Below are 24,913 nucleotides of genomic sequence, written 5' to 3' on the forward strand. Positions count from 1 at the left end.
TGGTGCGTGCGCAACCTCCTTTTATAGGATTAAGAGCACTGGTTAAAAACAAAACCCTGGCCGGGCATGGTGGCGCATGCCTTTAATCCCAGCAATCGGGAGGCAGAGGCAGGTGGATTTCTGAGTTTGAGGCCAACCTGGTCTACAGAGTGAGTTCCAGGACAGCCAGGGCTATACAGAGAAACCCTGTCTCGAAAAACCAAAAAACAAAAAAAAAAACCCCAAAACCCTAAGTAAACTTAGGTTCTATGTTGCGTCAATGGTAATTGGCATAAGAATTATAAAAAGGAATGTTAATGTAGTTTCTAAAGGAAAAGGTAGAACTGTCACAGCAACAAAGAGAATCAGTTACTGTGGTCACCCAAATAACGCAGGAGAACATCCATAACCCAAGAGACTTCGGAAGTATCTCACAGAAAAAGACCTTCCCTAGGGGTCCAAACAGAGTTGGGGTATATGAGTTCTTAGACAAAAATAAACTCAAAACAAAAGCACACTATATGGTGCTAAACAATGCTGTCAGTCCTCACTCCAATGAACATTTATATTAAGAGTGAAAGAGAGCAAAAGAGGGAAAAAATTGTAGTATGTAACAGTTTAACTAATATTTATACTAATTAAAACACAGGTGTTTTTAAGATTGAAAACATGATAGTTCATTGAGATAGCTTTCTTAACTATATACAAAATATCTAATTACAAGCCTGATGCTACAACTACAACTAAGATGCTAGCTCTTTAGAAATCTTCCTATCCCTGTCATTCTATGGAGCCAGTCTTTCTCTTGAGTCCCTTCAAACCTGAGAGGACTCCTTAGCAGACTGCTTCACCTTGTGCCCTGACCAATAGCTGTTTCTTACCAGGAGCTCCTTCCATGCTGTTCTTCCAGTCCCCCCAAAACATAGCTGGAGAGCCAGGGCCAGAAAGATCTTAAAGGTCCAACAAAAGAAGTCTCTAGCTCCTCCCCTACACCCTTGGCAGCCTGGGCTGAGTCACCTTCATGGTGGGGTGGCGTCGGGGAGGGGGCTCTAAGCCAAGGCAGTAGCTGCAGGAGGGGCAGCTCCAGGCCATCCAGCAGATTTTTTTGCCTCCAGTCATAATGACCAGAAGAACTCTCCCTAAGTTCCCCCAAGCAATTTGCCTTACAATAGACAGGAAATTTCCATTCTTTAGCATTCTTTTCTAAGAAGACTTTTAGAGTCACACCCAAATTGCTTCTCTCTGGGACACACCCAACTGTATCAGACTAACTAAGCTTTTTATATTTTATAATTAGGTTTTCTACATACAATAATCAAATATCCTGTAACACACAAAAAATAGAAGCAGTGATACAATTTTAATTACTCAGATACTGAAAGACACCATCTTTTTAGAGTTGACCAGGTTACCACATATTATATATAGGTGGGTGAAATCCAAAGCTTATTTTATTTGACCTGGCTTAAAAGGACAGGTCATTACATTAAACTGTCCAAATGGAGCTTAATAAGGACAGCAATCTCTTTGGTAGAGAGAACAAAAGCGCCAAAGCACATTTCTGTCTGTTTTTTTTTTTTTTTCGTTTTTTTTTTTTTTGGTTTTTCGAGACAGGGTTTTTCCGTGTAGCCCTGGCTGTCCTGGAACTCACTCTCTAGACCAGGCTGGCCTGGAACTCAGAAATCCACTTTCCTCTGCCTCCCAAGTGCTGGGATTAAAGGCATGCGCCACTATGCCCGGTGCCAAAGCACATTTCTGAGGTTCTAAACTGAACACAAAGACAGGTACTTGATTGTAGGTGGCTTTTCCCTTTGTAGCCCCTAAGCAAAGCAAGGGAACAGAATCCTTTTCCAAAGTCTTTCTGTTTCCACAGGCAACTGCAGTGGGCACAACCCAGCTATCCTAGTGGGCTGCTGACCCCATTCTAGTCCAGATAAGTAAGGGGCAGCTGTACTGCAGAGATAAAGCTCAACTCCACAGCCTACTCAGGTACCTGCCATGTGTTTACTCAACTAGGATTTTCACTGCCTCTTCACAGAAACGAAAATGACTTGCTTCAAAAACGAGCTGTGAGGACTGATGACTCAAAAAGAATAAATAGAACAGATACATGGTTATGAATATTCACTTTCTCTTGGGAATTACATAACTCCTAAGAAACTATGTATTTTACGTAATTAATTTTATGCAAACTAACTGCTCTATCTAACTTGAACCTCAAGAATGACAAAGCTGGGTTGGAAAAATCCCTAGACAAAGGTATTTCTCTATTTTAACCAACACTAGACAAAAAAGATTCACCAGTCAACCTAGCCATTCTGCCTTCTGCTATCAGAAGCCTCTCACATTAGCGTGGGTCTGGTTGTGCTGTCATGCATCTCAGCACACCTAGAGCTCAAAGGACAACAAGGGAATCAGTCTCCTACCAACATGTAGCTTCTGGGTCATCAGGCTTGGCAGCAGACATCTTTACCCAACTAAGCCATCTTGCTGACACTGTAGTTGTTTTGCTTTTTTTTGAATGAAGTTTGTTGTTCATTTCAAGGGTTTAAATAACTTTATAAAATCCACACTGACGTTTTTACTAATGTTTTTATGTAGTAACAAGTCAGATGTCAAAAGGTTACCTTCTTGTAACAGCTCTGGACCTTCTGGCGTGCTGAGGTCCCAGTAGCAGCACTTTTGATTACGATGCCCTTATTAGAATGGGCATCTACTACAGTATAACGTGAATAATCCTTACCCAAAATGCTTATGACTAGTGCTGTCAATTTGTTGGTTTGGGGCTTGACTATTGCATATACTTACTTGAGATGGCTTGGAATGGGACCCAAGACCAAACACAATTCACATATTTCTTAGTGTGCCTACATGGCTAATACAACTCTACCACTTGAAGTCAGAGTCGACTTTTCCACTTGGGGTATCTTGTTGGTGGCTCAAACAGTTTCTGAATTTAAAACAGTTATGAACTTTTGGATTAGGAATGTTCAACTTATGGTGTACCATCTTCTCTGCACTAAGAACACTTAGGTTGAAAACTGAGTACGCCAAGACCTAACCTTACAAACTGTGCTCAGTGTTGAACACAGGGGATAGGGATGACACAACATAAAGACATATATTTGAACTACCTGTGTGAGAGCACAGGTACAAAGACAGCAACAATATGAAGACAAAGAAATCACCAAAAAAAGATTTGACCCATTTTAAGTCAGAGTATGGAGTTCCTGCAGCATGAAAATGTTAATAAAAACATATACTAGCCCGCAGGGGGAAATTTCTAGTCATTCTCATATTTTTATCACAGGGAAGAAACATATCATTTACCAATTGAGATGTGAAACACTTACGAGTCTGGGTTTTATTACTGCTTCTTGTACAACAGCTTTCATTATCTACTTTTACTGAAGTTTCCTTTAAATTCTGTGACTGGGAACCTAAATTTGAAGGTTCGACCTTCTTTTCTGCACAACTATTAAGGCTAGTGACACCTGCTTTCACTTCTGGCTTATCTGAAAGGTCATCGGATGTGGAAGCTGCATGTTCTAGATGCTTCTGCAGTTCAGGAGTGGTGGCAATGTCCAGTTCTGCCTTAGAGGAAGTCTTTGCAGGCAAGCACTCCTTTGGAAGGCCAGTGACTGGCTGTGGAGCAGACTCCAGTCTGCTCTCCTGATCAGTGTTTGTTTTAGGCTGGATACTGCTACCTTTGGGCTCACTCAGAATTTTCAAGTCTCCAGCTCCAACCTGAGAAGATTTTGAAGAAAGTAATCCTTCTTTGCAGACATCTGGTTTTGTTCTCAGTACTTCAGGTTTTGTGTTTAGACAGGAAGAAAGTTCTTCTGGTAAGTTCTGCTTATGACATCTGAAAAACAGTAGGAAAAGTAGCATCAAGATCTCTCTTATCTCTTATCACCCTAAAAACGGTGCAGGCTGTTGGTATGGCAATCAGCCAGAAAAAAGAAAATTGTTGTGATAGAAAATTTTGGAAAGGTTTCTGTGAGCTGGGGTTGAGAAAAGTATCGTACACACTCAGAAAAATGCATTCTACATGTTCCCTGCATGCTCATGACCCCTGCTTCTTACAGCATAATGAACGGTGGCTTTTACTCAAACAAACATTGTCATATGGAACCAGGACATATATAGAGCAGCTAGGAAATTCATATATTTTTAATGTATCAAATTAAAAGTCTACATAAGGCCAATTATTTAATGTCGTTTTCTACTTCAGAAAAAAATTTCTTATATAACAAAACCAAAAATTATTTAAATTTGAAAGAGAAAACTAGTATTCTTGCTTACCAATACTTGAAAACTCAATCTCATGGAAGGCACATATATCAACATAAAGCTTTAAATGTATATCAGAAATAATATGTATATGAGAAACAATAGAAATCTCCTCAAATATGAAACATAAATTTAACATTACAAACCACAGGCAGCATAAAACACTTGTTCTGCTATTAATAACAAGCCACCATGAGTGGCCAGGACCCAAAGCAAATAGGACAAACTAATTACTTGCTTGTACATGGGAAGTTATTATTTCCTCTACTGCTTTAAAAATATTTTTATTTATTCTTTGAAAATTCAATCTTTATACAGTATATTATTTTTATTAGATTTATTCTTTTTTATGTTTTGCCTGAATGCATGCATGTACACCTCATCACCTGTGTGCCTGGTGCCCTTGGATTCCCCTGGAACTGGAGTTATAGATGATTCTAAACCACCATGTGGGTGCTGGGAATTGAGCTCAGGTCTTCTACAAGAACAAGTGCTCTTAGCCCCTGTGCCATCTTTCTAGTCCCCTCCCACTACTTATTAGGGAATCCATACTAGAGTTCTCTGCTTAGCCAAACACAAAGCTCTTATTTCTATAATATTTCTTTTGCCACTGCTGTTGTTTCTAACCCAGGATTTCATCCTAGAAAAATATTTCTCATTTACACTTTTAAATTAGAAATCTTTGTTTGGATATCACTAAATTTCCTACTGTTTCACCCTTCAAGCATACATACGCATGTGAGTACATGCATGTGTGTCTTTGTGTGTGTGTGTGTGTGTGTGTGCAGACTTGTGCACAAGCCAACCAACACTGGGCACTGTCTCCAAGCTCTATACCAGGCTGCCACCCACTTTTTTCCTAGTTAATTAATGTTTTCTGTCCTACACTATTTTACAGCTGTGTTCCTAACTGACTTTTCTACATTAAAGTCACTCTGACCCATATCTTCAAGTCTGTATCAACTGCCAAGTACAAGTTACCACTCACTCCCTCACAAGACATCCTTCCCTCAGTCTACTTTAAAATTCCAAGCTGCACATTGTATTCTTCACCTGTGACCTGACAGGCAAGCCTGGTTCCATATATCTATGCTCAGCTCTCCTCCATAACCACATTTTGACTACCACTGTGATTCAATGCATGTTAGGCTAACTCTCACTGTAACCACACCGCCCTCTCCTTCACACCCTCACTGATCAAAGTCTTCTACTTACAACCAATTCATTCCCTTTTCCTCCATGTTTGGGTGCCTCTAATACTTGAAGGCCCCTGGTCAATCTGTTCCAAGGAGCTCCCATGAAAATACCCCAGGAATATCAGAGACAGAAACAATGATTTACTTCTATGACTGAATACTTTGAACAAAGCACTACTCACCCTTGAGGAAGTTTTGCTCCAATGTTAGGTGGAGAATTGGCTGCCTGGGGAGTATTTTGCTGTCTTGGGTCCTTGCTAGATGGAGTTGCTGCAGTACAGCCAAGCAGGATCTCCTTAAACACTGTTGTGGGAACAGACTGTACAGGACACATACTGGGAGAGGCCTAAAAGATACCAAACCAACAGACATTAAATACAAAGCCCCTAGTGGGGAATTATCATATGTTAATGAAATAAAGGTAATTTCCTTTGTTTAATACTAAGTAAGCACAATACCATTGCCAAATAAAGACCAGCAGAATAAACAAGTAATAAATTGAATACCAAGGAGACTTATGTGATATCTATAAATAAAGCACCCTGTTTTTCACAAAACTTAAGTAATCCTGTAAGATTACAAGCTGATCTTTTTCAGAACTCTATTACTGTGTAAGGAAGAAATGTGGCAATTGCTTTATTAATGTAATGCATAGAGGTGAACTTTTAGGTGACAGCTTCAATGGTAGCTGTTTCACATGCAATCATCTGGACATGACTTGAGTGCCCACCACGCACTTACTGCGTAGATTGGCAGGAGACCAGACCACTTAGGACTCTTGTAGGCAGTGGAACCTACTGGGTACCACGATAAGCCTTGGCAATGCAATAAAGATTGAGGACACGATTCTTGTTCTTATGTGGCTCATCACAAAGGTCACCCCAAGCTGGAAAAAATATTAAGTCATGACTGGCCTATGAGAAAAAGCTAAGATATTTTCCCCCTTCCCTTTCCATATAATTTTACCTTTGTAAAAGTAAAAGTTGGATCCATATATTTATATTAGGTATAGAAACAAAATTTTCTACTATAAGAAAATAACAAAAACCAAAAAACTCTAGACCACTTTTGTATGGCTGACTGTGTAGTTAGTCTACCTAATTTTACCATCTTACTCGTAAAATGCATCTGCCCATCAGTCCTATGCCTCCTATGTCATCCTGCCACTACCTCTGTATTCACCAAATCCAAACCTAGTAACATCTAAACTATAACAGAAATTTCCTCAAGTTTTTAAAACGTGAGAACTGTCAACATACTAAATGCTGTCTACTCATAAATCATTTTCTCTTTTATTCGGGCAGCCTCGAAGACTATCTAGCACAGAATAAAGACACCCAAAAATAAGAATTTTTTAATTATCAAAAATTCTGGCGTTGTTTTAAATACTTTTTTAGGTCCTAAAGTATCTGATTCTTTCTGACACTATTTTTGTCAACTCAACTTTGGTTACACGTTGATTGCCTGTTGGTTTTGTACTGCTTGTTAGGGCAGGGGCATTGACTGACTACACTCTTGGGTCAGTCAACTTTATACCTCTTTTAAATAAAGACGTTAGTTTAGTTTATTTTTTTAAAGGTGCTTTTGACTATACTTTCATACAGTTCTCTGGTAATCACTTATTAAATAGGTAGCCTCCAAAAGCTGAATTACCAAACCATTAAAAACAATTATTCACCGTTTCCTTTTATCAACTATCTCTTCCATCTGCCATCTCCCTTCCTTTGAATACTTCTAGAGTTAATGTACTAATGTTTATTATACTCCGAAACCAATGAACTTCAAAATTCAGATTATAAACTACAGATACATATATTTTTATTCTGTACAGTATCTATCAATCTGCTTAAGTCAAGAAACTCCCCATCTTCCTCATTCCCGACATCCAATCAAAAGTCAATTAATCATGTCTCCATTTTCAATGTAGCCATTGGATCTTTCCATTTCTGTGACATCATTACTTTGTTTCTCCCAGGCTAGTCTGACTTCTCTTCCTTCTTGCTAATCGCAATCCTGACGCTCCTACCCTTCACAGAGCAAGCTTAGAATCCGATACGGTTCAGTCTTCAGGCGACTATCACTCCGTCTCAAGGAGCCCTTCTCTCTGCCCACAGTATTTCAACGCAACTGGCTTCTCTTCAAATACTCATGCTAAACGCCTTTCTAGTCTGGGCTCTGTACCTGCTATTCCTTCTGCCAACTGTTTTCACTGGCTGCCTGGTTCCATCTTCTTACTCTTAAATTGACTAATGTCCTCAAAATGTCAGGTTACTCACTGTAAAATAGTGTCTTATAGCCACTCCTTAGTTTTATCTAAATTCTTTCTACAGCACCTGTCACACTGTGAAAGTCTTTTACTTAGCTGTTCTCAGTGTCCTCACAATGTACACTTGGACACAGGCCCACTCCTTTATTTCCTGTCTGAACTCATCAAATCAGACATAAGGCTTGGTCAGGAACCCTGGTGGAATGATGTATGAATGACCAGATGAAAGACAAACACAGCAAGCAGTGCCTCATCTTCTTAAGTAGTTATAGATAAGTATTAGAAGTTACTTGAGAGGTTAGGCAGTATGAATGCTCACCACAGTACCTCAGTATCTCCTATATAGTATGCAGTCAATATTCCTTGGAAGGGGAGATAGAGTGGAGAGGGGAAAGAGGAGGAATCTGCTCCTTTTACAATGGTGATTCACCACAAAAAGGGAAGGATTTGGAGAAAAGCAGCAGCAGCAGCAGCACAGAGGGTAAAATCACTGGATCCTGATATCAAACCTTGGTTTGAAATCAAGTTTTTGGCACTTCTTAGCCACTGTTCCTGTTGATATAGTGATGGTAACATTCACTACAGTACTTGGCACACAGGAAAATCAGTTTTAGAGATAAGCTCTCTTAAAGCAATAAAATCTTGTACAGATGTTCTCAATTACGTGACTGTGCAACAGAATGGGCCTTAACTGTAAGTTCTTTCTCTTTAGGAAATGAAGAATGAATACCTCTCCATACCCTGCCTAAGACTCGACTCTACAGAGACACAACTCTTGATCCACAGCCCATCTTCACGCACACACTTCTGCACTGGCCTCTGACTTGACAAAGGTCAAAGTTTCTTCTTACCTGAAGAGTTTTCCCTGAAGGTCTTCTATACCAGTCATGGCAATAGTTCCTCCCTGCCAGCAGACGGAGATAATATAATTGAGTGTACGACAGTATTCTAAAAAAGTCACTGCTGGCTCACTCTTCAGCAGACTCTCCTAGTTAACCAAGCAGTGTCATACTCTGAGGAATAGTCTGCTAGGCAGAGAAGACCTTCAAGGAGCCAGATGTCACACTGGCAAACATGTTTATCTTAACCACACCACAGCCAAACGTCTCACCTACCTAATCCTAAGCTCCTGTCTTCCAAAGACCACGCTATGAGTAAGCCTGTACCAGTGCCACTGTATTTGGGAAGTGCAAGCACTGGGAGAAGGGTGCCAAGTGTGTTACTGTACTCACCCGTCACATCTACAAGAACTGCTTGTTTTCATTCGTTTCTTGACCTCTTCAGTTCTCATAAAATCTAGGTCAGACCAGTGTTTCTAAAACTTTCTCAATTATAAAAATCACCCAGAATATAAAAATATAAAAGAATACTGATACAGAAAAATATTCACAAGGAATCAAGGAATAATCTTTTAGTTTCAAAAGAGACATTCCAGGCCTCTGTAATACATGAAAGGAAGGACGAGAGGAAGGTGCTCAGAGGAATGGCTACCATTTCTTTTCTTCTCTATTATTTTTCTTGACTAACCATAAATTTTTAAAGTAATAGCACCAGGCTCCTCAAGCCACTAACACTCAAATAAAAATCAACACTTCCAACTTCCTTTAGAGTAGTATGACTTTAGTGTAAGAACTAAAGTTGGTATTTTTCTGTTAGTCTCCCACTCCAAGAAGCTCACCTATATTGATGACAAACTTAATGTGGACATCCACATTAAGCATATGAGCATATCACACTATAACCCAAACTCAAGTGATCCTCCTGCTTCAGACTTCTAAGTAACTGGGACAACAAAAGTGCCTGATAAACGCTGATACTTTTAAAATATGGACTGTGGTTCTTTTATCCATGTAGAGATCAACAATCTATCTCTAGGCTAGAGCTCAGGCTTAAGTTTTAAAGTTTCTACTGTGTCCAACAGTGAGTGTGAGATCACACAAACTTACTGAGCATGAATAGACAGTACAGCTGTGCTCAAAGGTTAAGTCTTGCTTCCTTCCCTAGCAGAGGGAGTCAGGCAGAGGATCACTATGCAGCAGCACGCTTTACAAGGGCCTCCTTAAACCTGTTTGCTTACCAGGCTTAACTGCCCTAGCCACACCCTAAAGAACTGACACACACACCCAAGAAGTCTCTACTGACCCCAATTCTGTCAACGTATCAGAACAATTTTTCTAATGTCCAAACAAGGTATATATATTCCCATTCCCTGACCCCTTCCCCACCTGACACTCATTCTTTTCACACCTCTATGTAAGCTGATCCATTCTCAAGAACAAGTAGCATGCAGACAACTGGCCTTTACTCACTTCTGTAACAGACTGTCAACAATTCAACCAACGTCAAATTCTCACGGCTATAATTCTACCCACGTTTACACAGCCTCTATCAACACAGAATTACCAGGCAAGATCCTCTGTGAGTATAACCATAAGAAGCACTGCAATCATTTTCTGTTTATAGTCCTTTAATATTTCTTCCCTAAAAGACTTACTATCCATTTCTTCTAGAATAAGGATCTCTAACCAGCTCAGACCCTCCTATACCGAGAAGTACACAGTACTATACATGGTCACCTGACCACATAATTTGAGCTTTATAAACTAGAATTGGTGTGCTCCAAGGCGCAAACATCCACATTTTTCAGTTCAGTTACTGTATTGGATCTTCCCCTACTTATTCAGCCCTAACATCTAGTCTTCCACCAAGCCAAATTAATGCTATGCTTTTAGGTTACTGCCTCACTTCACAACCTCTTATAGTAGCTAATTCCATCAACCTAACCAGTGCCCATGTTCTACTATTACTTCCTCCCAAGTCACATCATACACTCAAGACTAAACTAAGGCATCCCTTCCACCTCTGAAGGTGCTTCCTTTCTCTTCCCATGCCTCTTGTCCTCCAGGTATCTAGCACATAGTAAACACACCATCTTTCTGGTTTCATAGATGGGTATATTTGAAATTAAATGAAGACACATAATATTAATTTCTAATTAATTTCTACTACGACCTCTTCATTCTTCCCAGAACTATCTGAGTCTCCACTAAAGAGGTTCAAGCCTAGACATTTGCAAGGAAGAGAAAGGTTTTCATCACCTTGATTCAGGAACCTCTGGATGAAGTATCAAAATTCTTGTCTGAACAGACAAAAGGTGCAGGAAAGGCCATAGACTCCCAAATTAGCACATCCTGGTGCTGTAGTCTATTCCGCCTTTGATCCAGAACCCTAGCTAGATCTTTCCTTGACTTTATTCTCCATGCCTTAATAGCCTAACATTTAAGGGCCTCTCTTAAATCCTATAAGCAGTCTGCTTGGTATCATTCTAGTCAATTTAGAATTCTAACCTAGAACATAATAATGTGGGAAATTATTCACTTAACACATATGCATTTGAATCCCTAAACTATAAAATTTATTTGTCCTGTAACAGGTCCTAATGACAAAATGAGAAACAGCCCCAAAGAGTATTTCAGAAGAGAAATAAATAAAACATTTGAACTTACATGGCATCTATAAAAGCCAGTTTTTTGAGCCAAAAATTAATCAGCCATTTATTCAGAAAAGGTAATACATCTGTATGCTTAATCACAAATGAGCAATGCAAGTCATCACAAGCTAAGGGTCCCATTTCAACAACCTTCTCACAATCCTAAGGCTCTTCCCTTCCTCTCATGCCAGGCAAATTTCCAATTTAACTATACAACTCAATTACTTTCAGAACCAATTCTAATAGTAAAATTGTCATATACTGCAAATTTTAAAGAAATAACTAAAAAAAATGAAACTTTTAGACACCCAAATAGTGAACCCAAAACTTATATTATCTCCATCTGCTTGAGTATAGAAATTATGGCCAAGATCTGGAACTTGTAACAGCAGCAGACAAGACAACACAGAAGAACAGAACAAACTGCTCCATCACTATTAAAGACTAACATGCAATATTAAAGTTAAACAATGTTTCACACGGTGACAAAAATAAATCAGTTACCTCAGAGCAAGATTTTGCTTGTTTAGAAACCGAACTTCCGTTATTCTCAGAAGACTTGCGTTTTACAGCCCCAATTCTTGTAGAATTACCTATAATATAGAATAGTGAGTACATAGGCTTCCTTTTTTCACTTAATGTGAGAAAGAAAAAGAGAAGAAAGGTTTAATCAGTGTGTCTTACCACATGTCACAAAGTTGTCATGTACAACTTCAACATGAATCAGTGCTGGGTCGACAATTTTCAGTGCTGGAATCTTAAAAAAATAAAACAGATACTGGAAGAAATGTAAATGTTGAAAACAATTGCAAATTAATGCAACATGTCAATAGGATACCACACAAATAACTTCATTTAACAACAACTGTAATGCCTTTTGTTTCTAACTTTAACATTTTATAAAAGGAGGGTTTAGCAGGAAGAACACAGCTGTTCTGCACAGTACCCTACCCTGTAGGATGACATCAATTATCACTGCTTTTACCTCCTCACAGTTGACTTGAAGAGTTTTGGATGATGGGTTTCCATGTACAACAGTTGCTGAAAACCACTGAGTAGATGGGTCCAAGCTATAAATTTTTACTTCTGAACCAACAAGGTTCTTGTCACCTTTAAAAAAAAAGAGAAAAGAGTTCCATTCTCTCTCCTAGGTGTGGCAATATATTTACATTATCATATTCTATGGGACCAAGAAGTGCTAACAATTCATCCAAAGTGAACTCACTATCCTCTGAAAGTTTAAAATGATCTAATGCAGGAGTCAACAAGAAAACTGCTAAGGGGTGAAAAGCTACGGTTAAAAGAAAAGAAACTAGAGCAAAGCTTACAGCTATGAAGATGACTGAGAAACTAGTAACAGTAAATAGAAAAAAGAGATTACCACATAATAGCTTCTTTTTATTTTATTTTTTAATAGTTTTTTGAGACAGGGTTCTCTGTGTAGCCAGGCTGACCACAAACTCAGAGATCCTCCTGCCTCTGAGATTAAAGGCATGAGACACCATTGTCTAGCTCCCAAATATCATAAACTTCATATGACAAAAATTCCAAATACAGCAAGTCTATGCCAAAATATAGCTGGGTTTTGTTAAGTGCTACCTCTGAACTCTCAAAATTCCAGGAGCTTTAGCCTAAAAAAAAAAAAAGATCTGTTGGTCACATAGTACTATATAGAAAGTAGCAGCAAATTTAAAAATATTTTAGATTAAAAAAGAAATTTCCAATTACCAACATCAAAAAGAAAATGTTTCCTTCAAAAAAAAAATGTTTCTTTCAGTGAAAAGTCTAAATCCTAGCTTCTTATATATAGGCCTGTCACTGGCTAACTCATGAACTGTCAACAGCAGATTATTTACATACCTTGTAAAAGATGGCTTTCATCCAAATGTTTTACAATTAAAGCTTGAAATTCTTTACTGACTGTCTGATTATCAGTAAGGGAAAGCCGAAGACTGTTCACATCCTGTAAAATCAAAGAACAAAAGAGTTGTTTATAAAGGTTAAGAGTTGAATGTTTCAAATTGGTTCAGATTAAACAGTATTTTCTAACTATTTGACTGTACCTAACAAACGACTGCAACTCCAGTGAACTGAATAGGTCAAAACCTCACAAGCACTAAACAATTACAAGTATTTAACAGAATGAAGTTAAATCACCCAAGTTAGGAACACTGATGAACTATGAGAGGCAGGCTGGAAAGATGGCTAGGGATTAAAAGCACTTGCCGCTCTGCTAGAGCACCTAAGTCTGGTTGCCAGAGGCAGAGTCAGGTGCCTGTCAGCTCCAGCTGCAGGCGTTCCAATGCCTTCTTCTAGCCTCCAAGGGCACTCACACCACAACTGGCACACACACACTAATAAAAATTTGTATTCAAAAAATATACTAGGAGTCGACATGACGTAATTTTGGTTATGAGAATAATATACAAATCGAACCAATCAATCCAAATTTAAAAATACTCTATATCCCAAACCCTTTGGATGGGAAAACCCAGAAAATACACAAGGCAGGTACATACTGTTAGTTCATTGAAATTGTTTTAAATTTCACACAAACTCATGTAATCTAACTAGTATTCTAAATGCACTTTTCCTGTTATAAAAAGTGGAGGGACAAACAGACAATCTGAATGAATAGCCTAAGACTCCAGAGTAAGCCTCTTCTGAGACACTCTGTTCTTGGCAGTCGCTCCATTCTTGGCACTATTCCACAGTTCCCTGGTTTTGCGTGCATACCCAGTTATGATAAATTTATACAGAAACTGTCAATAGGAGTAACCTGCCAAACCCAACTTCTAACAGGACAAAGGAAAAAAAAGAAACCTGCTAAACACAGAGTCCTCAAGTAGCAGGCTTTTTCCTATGACTTGGTAGCCAAGAATGGTTCACTCATTTCTCCCACTGTAAACAACTAGTCTCAGAGTAAGGGGCCATGCTAGAAAAAAAACTACATTTCTTTGGCCAAGTTAACATCAGATAAAATCTAGAGGCTCCATATATGCTCAAAGCCAATCCCTAATAAACATTCAGGTGTGGGTGTTATTACTTAATGCATTTATTGCTATTACAGTTGAATCTCCAATTCCTACTCCCAAACAACAAAGATAGCTGCACAGGGCTCTCCAATGAGGCAGACTAACTCTAGTTCACCCAGAATTTGTTGTTGTTGTTGCTTTCTTTGATTTCTTTAAGTGAGGTGTTTCAGAAAGCATTATAAAACTACTCAAACATGAACAGGAAGAGGCAAAAATGCAGATTTCAGTTAGTGGTAAGTTTTATGAGTCAAATGACTGCAGTCAGTCACCAAGCACTGGCTTTCAGAAATCCTGAAAGCAAGAAAGTAAAGTATATCAAGAGAAACATTGGGTCAAGTCAAGTACTGTGTCTTATACACATTCTATGATATCACAATGAAAATTTTAAAAACAGGTACAAATAAGAACATGGTCCATAAAGAGGGACGAGAATATTAATTTGTAGGCAAGTATTTAAGTCTCATTGAACAAGATGTCTGAGACCCGTAAGGTCTAGAAAGCCATTATTTAGAGGTTCAGTTGGATCTTCAAAGCATCTTCTGCAAGACCCAACAGGGAGGGCAGAGAAACAAGTCTCATTCTTCTTAGAAACAAAGCATCAGAGAGCTAATTAGTGGTGGGCTATGGAATAGGTTACACCCAGAAGTTTTTTAGGGCCCAACAAATATGCCAGCTCATTTAGAAACCCTTTCTTATTCACAGATTATCATATTCAATGTCAAGGCAAACCACAAGAGTTTCAATTTCAACTTCTGCATATGTCAAAGGATTTTTCAGGTGCAACCTACATTACTTTAGAGCAAGCAGATAAATCATATATCCTCCACCATAGAATTTTACAGAATGATGCCCTAAAGAAATGAACTTTGACCATTCTTTAGCAAAAAGTAACATACATATTATAGCTCCTTCAATAAATTATGCTGACAGCCACAGTGCATTTTCCCTAAGAACTAATAAAAATTTCAACCTCTATTTTTCAGTCTTAAGAAACAAAACTAAGAAGTCTTTCACTGAAAAGCTAGGATACATGAAGATATAAATTCTAAAAGCAACGCCCAGAAATAAAAACTACTCTTATTACTGAGAAAGTAAAACATCTGTATCACTGTTAGCAATTCCTCCCTTTTAACAAATTCTTACCAATCACCTACGAGAAAGATCCAAGAGCTTTATTGTAAAAAAGATCTGAGTTCTGCAAACTGATTGGACGTGCACTGTGACTACCCTTGATGGTAAGAACTGACTACCAAATTGCTAAGATCGTTGAATTAGGGAACATGGAACAACTGCTCTGAGGAGAAATACAGGGGTTTTATGAACCTCTGGTCACATTTCATCAACTGATCAATAGGCAATAATTTTATCTTATATGTTTATCGGTTCAAAGACAGATATCTTCCTTGGTATATTACTGATCCATTAACCTTGAACCTCATGGCTAAACCAAACTTAGTAATCTAATGTATATTTCCTTCTTCAATACTTTCCTGCACCAGACAGCATTGTAACATTTAAGGACACTTAAAATAATGAAATTACATAAACACACACACAAAGTGGGGGTGTGGGGGGAGACAAAAAGAAGGAAAGAAAAAAAGAAGCAAAGGATGAAAATGGAGTGGGAAAGAAACACCATTTCTAGCCGGGTGTGGTGGCGCACGCCTTTAATCCCAGCACTCAGGAGGCAGAGGCAGGCGGATTTCTGAGTTCGAGGCCAGCCTGGTCTACAAAGTGAGTTCCAGGACAGCCAGGGCTACAAAGAGAAACCCTGTCTCGAAAAAACCAAAAAAAAAAAAAAAAAAAAAAAAAAAACACCATTTCTAATCTGCACAATCAAATTTCTTTATATTATCAAAGCTGAAGTAAAAATGCAGAAGACATCTCTGTGTGTGACTTCAGCTGAGACTGGCATTAGGAAGCTGAAATCTGCTGCTCTGTGCAGGACTCCACATAGGGCCATGAATGGTAACAGCAACTGGGGTTTATAGCTACATTTGAGCAAATAGGCAAAGCTAAGACTCATGAATGAAGACTGCATATAGCATACCTATATAAACAGTAACTTTAAAAAATCACTTTGATATCACCTACCTTTTTCCACACCACACATCATCAATGTGATACCATTATCTTTTTAATTCCGAAGAGATAGCACAAAATCACAGGCTATCTAACAGATGCTATACAACAACTTTGTTAAATTTCTTCCCTACAAGGCATATGCACAAGGGCAATGAATAAGAGCATTTGACTTCTCACATTAAAAGAACTTCTATTTGTATGTTAAATACCATTCCAATAGTTTACCTGTATAGGTTTCAAAAGGTCTTTGGAAACAAATACACTTTGTTGATCTCCAAGAAACCGAACAGAAGTTATGGCTCCCAAGCCAGCTTTGTCTAGTAGAGATTTGTACATCTAAAAACAAAAACAAAAACAAACAAACAAATAATAGAACAAAAAACTGTTATGTCATTCTAACTATACTGACATCATTCTGGAAGCAGGAACTGACAACTTTCCACACATAAAGAAATAACAAAGCCATTAAGTTTTTATTTACTACAAGGATTTCCTAACATTTATGCTGCCACCAGATTACAACATTTATTTAAACCGAGTAATTTAAACCAGATGTCCATTTGGAAGTTATTAACACACAGGTCTACAGATCCATGATTTCCCAAAAACTGATGTGGAAAAGAAGTATATACATGTTTTTCTGAGAGACAGGGTATGTTTTTAGAAAATTCTTAGCTGTAAAAATACAAGGGGTGAAACAACCACAGCCCTATATTGTTCAAACAGCTATAGTAGCTTTGCACTCGGAGACAAATTCTGAACTTTTGCTAGCATCCTGCACAATCTGGCAGCTTTCCATCTGCTTCCCAGCGTCTCCAAGAACTCTATACCAGACTCTTCCTCCTTCAAGCTCCAGCTTGTGTCCCATGCAATCTGTCTGGGCTGTCCTCTCCAGACCCATACATCACTTTTGCTCCATAATTACAATGTAGGCAACGTGAAATCCTGTATGGGTTTAGTCTTTAAAGCTACAACATATTCTGAGCTCCCTCTTCCCACTCCCGCCTTCCTCATATCCTCTTTCTTTATTAATGCCCACTGAGTCCAGTCAGTGCTGCCTGTCAAAATGCACTTGCCACACTTTTTAAAAAATCAGCAGCAAACCTCAATTTTCTTAAAATGCTGACCATCTAACCAAAGCAAAGATCTGTGTGATCTGTCTTGCTACTTACTACCTCCATCCTGATTTCTTAAAAGGTCCTAAAAAGTCATGGGACCTGCCTAGTCATAGAGCTCCAACCAGGGTAGGCAGAAGGTCCTGAGTGCTCCCCTAGCTCTTCCACACTGCTACACATATTACACTACTGTTTCAAAGGGACATTATATCTCCTTTGTTTCACCCCAAATGGATTAAATATTCTCTATTTGTCAGTTCAATGAAACACAAGTTTTACTCACTATTGCAGGCCACTGAATAACTTGCTCAGGAATTTCAGGTGATTTTCGTTCTGCCAAAACCAGGTTATGCTCTACTAAAAATGCTTTTCTGAGAAGGCTGTAGACATCTATCCATCTTCTCTTTCTCCAAGACTCCCCATCAAACTCCACACACACCTAAACACAACAAAGCAAACTCAATTATGAATGCTGAAGTTGTATGCTTCCATTACTCTACTTGAATGTATGATGTTTCTACCAGGTATGCCTCCATTTCAAAGCCTACAATATTTATGATAGATAATCAGAAAGGGATCAAGCCTTAGCTCTCAGACTACTTTGAGATGCAAAAGTTCAGAGCATTTAGGGTCAGTGCCCTCAAGATGACCTCTGAAAGCCCAGAACTCAAAGAACCCTCAATTGAAGGGTTTTACATATGGTAATTAGAGTATGAACTTGAAGAGTTAGAAGGAATTTGAAACCCAAAAGAAATGCTTATTCCATTGCAATTGTTAATTCCGTCAACATTAAAAGTGGATTTAAGGCCAAGCAGTGGAGGTACACACCTTTAATCCCAGCATTTGGGAGGCAGAGGCAGGCAAATTTCTGAGTTCGAGGCCAGCCTGCTCTACAGAGTGAGTTCCAGGACAGCCAGGGCTACACAGAGAAACCCTGTCTCAAAACAACAACAACAAAACAACAACAACAGAAAGAAAGAAAGAAAGAAAGAAAGAAAGAAAGAAAGAAAGAAAGAAAAGAAAGAAAGAAAAAGTGAGATCACTAGATCATTTGCTTCCACTCATCTGCCTTTCTTTGAAGACGTTTTTCTTTACCAGAGTCAACACCTGCTGTAGTAGATGGAATGAAAACATCTGTACCTTTTCTTCCTAATGGGCATGCACAGTTCTTTTGTAGAAGACTGACATATAAACTCTAATAGGTCAAAGTTTGTTTGCCTTTGTTTACCATCATGTATTACGGGCAAACAATTAAACAATTTAACCAAATTATTAAAATGAATAAATCAACAATCTTTCTCTGGTCTCCTATCTTGTTTCTCTTATCTACATAGATGGCAATGAATTTCCACCTCAATACTGCCAACACTAATACTAAACCTTGACTAGTCTACACAGTTCTTTTTAAAAACTCACTAAGACTGGGCTGATGAGATGTCTCCGCAGTTAAAGGGCATGTACTGTTCTTACTGAGGACCTGGGTTGGGTCTCTAGTACTCAACAGTGGCACACAACTTCTAACACCAACTTCATGTTCAAGACTTCCTAGCCAGAATTGAATCTGTTCACATCAGTCTTACCCAGCTTTCACCAACAGTTTTGTTTTTTATTTCTGTGTATCAGAAACAGGAAAAAAGATAACCATAAACAAAAGTACAGATTAGAGATCTGGGGCTTGACTCCCAGCTTTGATAAACCTTTTAGAATGATTTTATATTAACAAAGTCAATGTGAGAATATAAGGAAACCAACTAACCTCAACCTCAGGTCAAGAACAATTATTCTATATGATGTATAATGATACAGGCCTGGGGAGTCTGAGGTACAGCATAAGGACTGATTTCATATTCCCAGCACCATAAAAAGCTGAGACAACATGTGCCTATCATTACAGTGGAGGGGAAGAGACAGGAGGATCTGGAACTCTCGAATTTGAAGTACTTACAAGGAAAAAAAAAACCTTACATACTGAAAACTGTCTAATTATTTTAAACTGCAAAATGGCATCACCATCTACAAACCTCAACTCCCAAAACAATACAATCATGATTTTAAAAAGAAGAACAACAAAAAAACTCTACTATTTTATAAAATTTTTGTTGGGTTGCATTTATAGATGTCCATGCCAGTGGCTGGACAAATCTACATAACTTTAAAGTATTACGTTGTATTTGGCTAAAATTCATACTAGCTTTGGCTTTAAAAAAAAAAAAAAGATGACTTGTACAAAATCTGTACTGTAATCTAAAACTCATGAGCTTTCTTCAACATTTTTTTAGTTTCCTATCAAAACCACATATATCTTTTAGCAGCTAGTGGAAGTTTGTATAGCATGCCTGAGGTCCTGAGTTAAAAGTCAGGCATGCTTATGAAATGCAAGGGGTTAGAGCTCAAGGTCTCCTTCAGATACAAATTAAGTACATGAAACCTGTCTCAAGTTATCAAATAGAAGGCACTCCTTTCAAGATGTTCTGCCAACATTTCTATCAGATGATATGAAAAGATAACTAAAGGAACTCACATAAGTTTATGAGCTGATCAATCTACCTGGTTTCTGTGTTCTTTCCATGGGAATACAAACAAATGTTATTTACGCTAACAAACTATGGCTCACCACCTGCATTTTCCACATTTGCTTTTAGTAGAGTGTAAGTGGTACCTATTAGTCTATCAAATATCTTGATTAGATTTTGGAAAGTTCTAGATATTTCAAGCTACTTTTTCTCCCAAGAGTAAATAAAGTCTGCATGTTACATGGAGTAATGTTACATCTAATCAAGCTATTCTCCAAACCTACCAGTTCTGGTTTAAACTCATCTCACCTGGGTATTTAATCATAAAACCATTGAAAATGCCAAGTAAAATGTTTCCAAGTTCAGAGTAGGAACATAGAAAATGGTGGTGTTAGTGTAGAAGCTTTGATTATGTGTTGACTCAATGTCAGCTCTACAATGCATACAGTACTCACTAGAAGTTTCACCATCCCATAAAGTAAAAAAAAGAATCCAGTGAGTGTGCACATGTGTGTGTGTGCAATGGCTATGTGAAAATCCTACAGCCTAACATTCAATTATAAGAGGCAAACAGTATTTATTGCACTGTGCTATTGAGTTTCTAATTTCACATAGCTTTGCTGGCAGTGGGATTCATAATTTTCCAGTTCTAACAAGCAACAGGACAGAGAGCATCCAACTGCTGACAGTAGTAAGAAACTGTATATACTTATTTGCTAAAGATAGTCAAAGGAAGGAGCAGAAAACTCAAGAAAGCAGACTTAAAGACGCTAAAGACCTATATAGGCAAGGTAGGGGTAGAAGACATTCCCAACATGCAAATGTATCCTTCACCCTCAAGAAGAAACAGTAGGGTTAAATATAACAAGTCCTTAAAACTAGGAAATGGCCACTGACTCATCAGTAAGTTATTCCTGTTTCCCCATAGTAAAAGAAAAGGTCTCCCAAGACCTTCATTTATTCATTGAAGTATTTAAACACATACAAAGTTCCAGGTGTTAGACACAAAGAAACATGCCAAGTAAAGTACCCTAACCCCACTCTAACTGATATTAAAGCCACTGCCTGAGGTCTGGAGAAAAGAGTGAACAGTTATTTAACTTCTTTAAATCTCAATTCCTACAAAAAAACCAAAACCAAAACCAAACAAAAAAACCCATCTTACCTAGTAGGATACTTAGAAGGGTTCTAAAGACACTTGCCACAGAATAACTATTTAACAATGACCTACTTTAACTACACTCTTTAACTCTTCAGAGTCCACTACTCTTTATATTGCTTTTCTAATCCTTAAAATCCTTTTGTTACAAAGTATCTTTCTAGATGAAACAATGTTAGGCAGCCTTTACCTTGTATTCCTTCATCCAGATACAAGTCTAGAAAGGCTAGGCTTGCACTAGCAGTAAATGGACAGTCCCACTCACTCAACCTGAAATTCGCTTGCATTTAGTCTAGTAACTCCACCAGAAAAGACACCCTCCAAACCTGCAAGATCACTAAGCCCAGATGTAAACATGGCTTTAATTACTTGACTCTTGCTTTAATCTCACTGAATGTAACTTGGTTAGAGTTTTAAGATACATTTTTGTTAAATACAACATGCTCTCTAAACTTAATTACTTTTGCTACTCAACTAGGGAATGTAGTGATAAATGCTTGGAAAAAAGGAAGCAATTTGCACCTTACAAAATGATTGAGTTGTAAAAGTTTCTCAGCAAGGCAAAACAAAAATTTTCTTGAACTGAAATCCTAGAAGACACACTGCCAAAAATGGATTCAAGTCCTCCTGTCATTATTTAATAGCTAATTACAACAGCCTGGACCAAAGACTTGTCTGAAAGTGAAGCTCCTTCTCAAAGGCTTGGGGGTGGGGTGGGGGGTCAAGAGGGATGGAGATGAAAAGATCTTTAACTTTACATGTGAAATCCAACAGGCCCTTCGTCATAAGAGAAGGAAACCTAGTCTCCTGTCAACTTCCCAATAACTAAGGTCGATAAAGTTTAAATATTGCTCCCATTTAGATCAAATAAATGTACTACAATTTCTTTTTTAAACTTGACAGGAAAAACAAAACAAAAAACAAACAACAAGGAAAAAAACCACAACCATGATTGAAATCTAGTACACAATGCCTGTATTAGGTAGAAAGGTAAAAGCCTAAAGCAAATAGGTTGGTCATCTGCATACACCTATCTCTAAAACTTGATTTGGTAAAATAAGTAGAATGGAGGAAAAAAGTTATGTTTCAGAGTATAAGCAGTAACAGCATGGCACAACTCTGACCAAGCAGTATGATGGCTTAGGGGGACATCCCTGCAGGGAAACTTCCTGGATATGTTAATTTCTAAGGATGGGGTCCATAGACTACTAAAAACTCTGTCTCCTTAGGTACAAGTCTTCCCCAGCAACATGGGATCAACAGCAAACAGTGCTTTGTAGCCGAATGCGCTGCTTTAAGGACCGAGTGCGAGTATATTGTTAGTGGTCACTGTGATGCTTGTTGTGGTTAAGTGCCCAGTGGTCACTCTTACAACATGTAGACAAGGCACACGGTGGGAACTCTGAAAACACATACCCAAGTAACCCTTTCCAATGATCCTCTCAAGACTCATGATGGTGTAGGCATGCACTGTCAAGCCTGAGTTCAAATGAAGTGTTTCAGAAATCAACATTTAACTGACAATGGCTAAAACCTGCTTCCTTTAAGTAGTTTTCAAGAAAAGGGCAAAAACACAGAAGATTCCGAGGCATGTCCATTACTCGGTAGAAATAGTCTGTCCTGACAAGCTTCCTCTAAGTTATTATCACTATGGAGCCTTTGTTAGGAATCTTTTTTTCAGATGATTTTTGCACAAGGAGTCTTTGTGGGCACAATGGCTTCCTCACTGGTTATTTCCCTACTATTTTTTCACACCAATACTTGTATCACAGAGTAGGATTCATTCCTTTCAAAAGATCTAACTGAAAAAGGTTCCAGAATGTGTTAACTGGTCACACAAGTTCCATTTCTCCCCTTCCTTTCAAACACCCTATATGGGACAGCTCCACCCAAGGCTTCCATATATGGCTGTAGCCACACCAACCCAGCCTCATTAACAACCAGGGACCTACTCCTGCCTTACTAACCATACCTCAGCAAATACCACCAGAACAAGCCAAACAGAACTAAATAGATAAAGACAACTAAGTTCCTTCCCTTACATTTACACTTCACTTCCAAGTTGTAAAGTTTAAAAAGTTGAATGAAGAAAGAAAGAGGGACATCACCATCTGAAATCGTCTTTTTTAAAAGCACTTTCAAGCTAGCCTTCAATGATTCTAAATGTCATCCACTTGTTTAACGTATTACTAATAAACAATACTCCTCCCATTGGGGGCATAATCAGACTGTCCCAGTGGGACCCAGCGCCTGCATTAATGAAGCATGTCTGAACAATCCTAAACCCATTATTAATCTGAGGCCACTGGAGCTCTAGGCCAAATACACCTTGACACTACACCCCATTTCAAAGACTTTCACGGTCTAGAGTTCTGCACCTTCTGATCACCTGCCAACTTTCTAGTGGCCCATTTCAGAAAAGGGAGGGAGGGGCGCTCAACTGTCCCGTTACCAAGGTAACGGGAAAACCGTCTGACTGCCCAGCCCCCCAGAAGACGGTTTTGTTTGTTTGTTTAGGGATTTTGTATTTTGTTTTAGTCTTTTTGTTTTTTACCTTCAAGTCTTTCTTGGTAACGTCGGTGTGGGAAACAGCTCGAATGGTCCCCGACAGCCAGGGCCACTCAGCAACGCGCTCCAAGTCCCAGTTGTCCTGGCTGCCGTCGTTGCCTTCGGCTGCGGACAGACTGAGGAATCGCTTCCCCACCAATACCGGCCAACTTTCTCCGAGCGTGAGCACCATGGTTTCCACGCCAGCAGGAAGGGCTCCTCCCTGCAGAAGGCACAAAAACAAAATGCGATGGGGGGCGGCCGAGGTCGGAGGCGGCCCGAAGAGACGAAGCGCCGACGGGGACCGGTGGAGTGACACCCCCGCAGGTGGACTCCGCGCCCCAAGCTGCCACCCGCGCCTCCCCAACCCCCCAGCACTCCCCCCCGCAAACACCCGCCCGAGTGCCGCGTGACCCTCTCGCCCCAACAACTTTCGCTTTTTCCAAACCTTTCAAAGCTGGACACTGAGAGAGAGAAGGGAGGACTGAGCTGCAGCGCCAGTGCTTTTGCCTAAGTGTTCGTCCCCTCGCCCTGTTAAAGAAAAGGCTCCCTCAGTGCCTAGGGCCCGTCTCAGCGGCCGATCCCCGCCCCGAGCGGCCTCGGAGCCGCCGTGGACTCGCTCGCGACTCGACACTTGCCGCGCCCCCGCCCCCCGCTTCCGGGCCGCCGGCTCGGGCGCACCCCCGCCCGTCCTGAGCCTTGAACCGAGAAGACGCGGCGACCGCCCGCGCGGGTCCTTCACCCTTCTCCCTCTGTCTCCCGCAGCCGAGGCCCGCGGAGCGCTTACCCCGCCTCCCGCCTCCCTGAGTCACCCGCGACGGCGGCAAGAGAGCCCAGCCGCCCAGCCGACTCTAGCTCTGACTTGGTTCAAGAGCTCTCTCTCACAAGACACGCACAGCCTCCCGGGCCCGCCCCCTCGGAGCCGCTGCCACCGATGATTGGTTGAGTCGCGGGGGATGGGCGGGGCAGCCAAGGAAATTCTTCGTTTCTATTGGTTATGCTGAAGAGGGCGGGGTGAGGAAAAAAAACAATTCCTTGGCTGCCTCCTCCCTTCCCCCGCTCCCAGCAACGACTCGAAGCCGACCCCCCATTAAAGCGCGCAGAACGCGGTCGGAAGATCCCTCCGCCGCAGCTCCATTCTTCCATTTGTTGCCTCGCGCTACGCAAAAAAGTCCCGCCGAATCGGTTATCGACTTTGAGGCCAGGAAGAAAATCACACAGGCTCACAGATAAGA

At 39.7% G+C, this 24,913-nt stretch overlaps 1 protein-coding gene across 3 annotated transcripts in view; it reads right to left on the reverse strand.

Moving 5' to 3' along the window:
* Kdm3a (lysine demethylase 3A) overlaps positions 1–24,594 on the reverse strand; it is a 43,502-nt gene extending 18,908 nt beyond the window's left edge. Inside the window, exons 1-11 of one of the 3 annotated variants that reach the window (XM_021164263.2) lie at positions 24,466–24,570; positions 24,127–24,209; positions 23,686–23,901; positions 17,743–17,898; positions 16,570–16,680; positions 13,085–13,187; positions 12,210–12,334; positions 11,909–11,981; positions 11,729–11,817; positions 5,651–5,814; positions 3,333–3,844 (exon numbers count right to left, since the gene is read on the reverse strand). In XM_021164263.2, coding sequence (XP_021019922.1) covers positions 3,333–3,844; positions 5,651–5,814; positions 11,729–11,817; positions 11,909–11,981; positions 12,210–12,334; positions 13,085–13,187; positions 16,570–16,680; positions 17,743–17,898; positions 23,686–23,871 — 1,519 coding nt within the window. In that variant the 5' untranslated portion in view covers positions 23,872–23,901; positions 24,127–24,209; positions 24,466–24,570. Of the gene's footprint in view, positions 1–3,332; positions 3,845–5,650; positions 5,815–8,585; positions 8,639–11,728; positions 11,818–11,908; positions 11,982–12,209; positions 12,335–13,084; positions 13,188–16,569; positions 16,681–17,742; positions 17,899–23,685; positions 23,902–24,126; positions 24,210–24,465 lie in introns of those variants that run through there. The other 2 variants (XM_029478437.1, XM_029478438.1) reach the window with 2 other exon arrangements.
* Positions 24,595–24,913: the final 319 nt, after the last annotated feature.

This window comes from Mus caroli, chromosome 6 (assembly GCF_900094665.2).
Source record: "Mus caroli chromosome 6, CAROLI_EIJ_v1.1, whole genome shotgun sequence".
Taxonomy (NCBI): domain Eukaryota; kingdom Metazoa; phylum Chordata; class Mammalia; order Rodentia; family Muridae; genus Mus; species Mus caroli.